This window comes from Protobothrops mucrosquamatus, unplaced genomic scaffold, assembly GCF_001527695.2.
Source record: "Protobothrops mucrosquamatus isolate PMUCROS unplaced genomic scaffold, P.Mucros_1.0 scaffold13872, whole genome shotgun sequence".
In the NCBI taxonomy this organism is placed as follows: Eukaryota; Metazoa; Chordata; class Lepidosauria; order Squamata; family Viperidae; genus Protobothrops; species Protobothrops mucrosquamatus.
In genome coordinates, this window is record NW_015399641.1 from 4,242 (window position 1) to 6,532 (window position 2,291).

The following is a 2,291-nucleotide window of genomic DNA, read 5'->3' on the forward strand; positions in this document are numbered from 1 at the left end:
TCCTTCTCCATCTCCTCCCTCCCTCCCTCCCTCCCTCCCCTCATGCCACTTAAAGCCCAGGCTTCTTAGAATGCTGCTAATTTAAAGCAAGAAGGGAGAAGAAAAACCGGCCCAACCTCACCTAGGGAGCTTTATTGCTAAACGGTTATTTAAACCAGGTTTCCCCTTGTATCGACGCCTGCAGGGAAATACAAAGTGGTGAAAGGGATCGTTTCCCCCGTGGGGGACGCCTATCTGAAGAAGAGCCTGATCAGCGCCCGTCACCGGGTGGCCATGGCGAGACTCGCGACCGAAAACTCGGACTGGCTGGAAGTGGACGACTGGGAGAGCAGCCAGGCAGAGTGGCAAGAAACCATCAAAGTCCTCAGGTATCGGCCGGGCCCGGGCATTCCCCCTCCTCTCCTGCAGGAAAGCCACGTGGTGGCTGTTTCTTCAAAGTTTCTCAGCCCATCATGGCCGCAAGGTCTCAGAGCCCAGTGTGCCTCAGCTTAGCCTATCCTCAACAGACACCTGTGGGACTGGATTGCAAGCAGAATGACAGAACAACAGAGTTGGAAGGGACCTTGGAGGTCATCTAGTCCAGCCCTCCCTGCTCAGGCAGGAAACCCTATACCAGGGGTAGGCAACCTTGGCTCTTTTATGACTCATGGACTTCAACTTCCAGAATTCCTGAGCCAACATAGCTGGCTCAGGAATTCTGGGAGTTGAAGTCCATGAGTCATAAAAGAGCCAAGGTTGCCTACCCCTGCCCTATACCATTCCAGACAAGTGTCTGTGCAATCTTAAAAACTTCCCGTGTTGGAGCAGTCACACCTTCTGGAGGCAGGTTGTTCCACTGGTTAATTGTCCTCACTGTCAAGGAAGTTTCTCCTTAGTTCCAGGTTGCTTCTCTCCTTGGTTAGTCTCCATCCGTTGCTTCTTGTCCTGCCTTCTTCTGGTGCTTGGGAGAATAGGCTGATCCCCTCTTTGTGTGACCCCCCCCTCAAATATTGGAAGACTGCTATCGTGTCATCCCTAGTCCTTCTTTTTTGTTAAACTAGCTTATATTACCTATCATAGCTTACCGACTTATATCTACTCTGATACAGGATAAGATTTGAGGGGCAGAGATCTCCCGTGCTTCTGTCCAGCACGGTGCAGCTAGATAAAACTGCTATAGAACCGCGGCTTTAAAGGATCCAGAGAACTTCAGTACTGCCATCCCTTTGCGCGTATCTAGGAATAGACTTCTTCTTCAATGCTGTTCTCTAGATATCACCAGCAGAAGCTGAAGCCCTCATGTCCTGCCAACAGCGTTGAAGACGCTCACCTTCCAAGCAGAGCAAGCCGGAAGAGAAAGCGGGCAGCAGGCAGCCAGCTCCCCATTAGAATGAATCAACCCAAACGGAAATGTGAGTTGTCTCCTTAAATCGGAGGTGGCAGAACGTGGAGAGCAGGGGTGTCCAACCTTGTTCGCTTTAAGGCTTCAATTCCCCACCACGGCTGGCTGGGGAATTCTGGGAGTTGAAGTCCACAGGTTGTCCAAGGTTGGACATCCCTGGTTTAGAGTGAGGAGGCAACTTAGTTCAACTTCTCCTCTATTCAAGATCTTCAAGCTGTAGCTTACGGTCTTCCTCTAGATCAGTGGTGGCAAACCTATGGCACGCGCGCCAGAGGCGGCACTCAGAGCCCTCTCTGTGGGCACTTCTCTGAACTGCTGGTGGCGGGCTGCAGAGCCCCAGAGTGCGCCGGTCGAGGGGCTGGCAGGCTGTGGCTGCTGACGGACACTGTTGCCCCTCATGCGCTCGCTGGCCTCTGTGTGTAGGGGCCGATGATGTCAGGCAGCAGCAGCCCCTGCCTCGCCTTGCCCTGCGACAATGCCACCCCTGCCCTGCCTCATCTTGCCTTGTCTCACCCCGCAGGACGAGCCTCCTGCCCACCGCCCCACCTGCCAGAGACCCCCTGGATCTCCCCCAACCCTGCCCGGCCCCCACAGGCGTCCCTCCCCACGAGCAACATCAAGGTGACCACGCCCACCTTGGCCACACCCACCCAATCTGCCATGACCACCACAGCCACACCCACCCAGTGGGCCACACCCACCCGGCACCCGGCAATAAATAAGTGGGTTTTGGGTTGCAGTTTGGGCACTCGGTCTCTAAAAGGTTCGCCATCACTGCTCTAGATCCTCAGCCTCTTGGGCACCAGGGACCGGTTCCGTGGAGAGAGGTTTTTCCACGGACCGGAGAGGGCGTCGTTTCGTGTACTGCCTGCATCCCGCGGATGGGGCTTTATTTGTTTGCGCGGACCGG

At 55.0% G+C, this 2,291-nt stretch overlaps 1 protein-coding gene across 1 annotated transcript in view; it reads left to right on the plus strand.

The window, feature by feature from the left end:
* Nucleotides 1-1,391, plus strand: part of LOC107301522 (nicotinamide/nicotinic acid mononucleotide adenylyltransferase 1-like) — a gene marked incomplete at its 3' end in the record, with an annotated part of 2,951 nt that extends 1,560 nt beyond the window's left edge. The window contains exons 2-3 of the mRNA XM_015830732.1: nucleotides 185-368; nucleotides 1,252-1,391. Of these exons, the coding sequence (XP_015686218.1) occupies nucleotides 185-368; nucleotides 1,252-1,391 (324 nt within the window). The remainder of the gene's footprint in view (nucleotides 1-184; nucleotides 369-1,251) is intronic.
* Nucleotides 1,392-2,291: the final 900 nt, after the last annotated feature.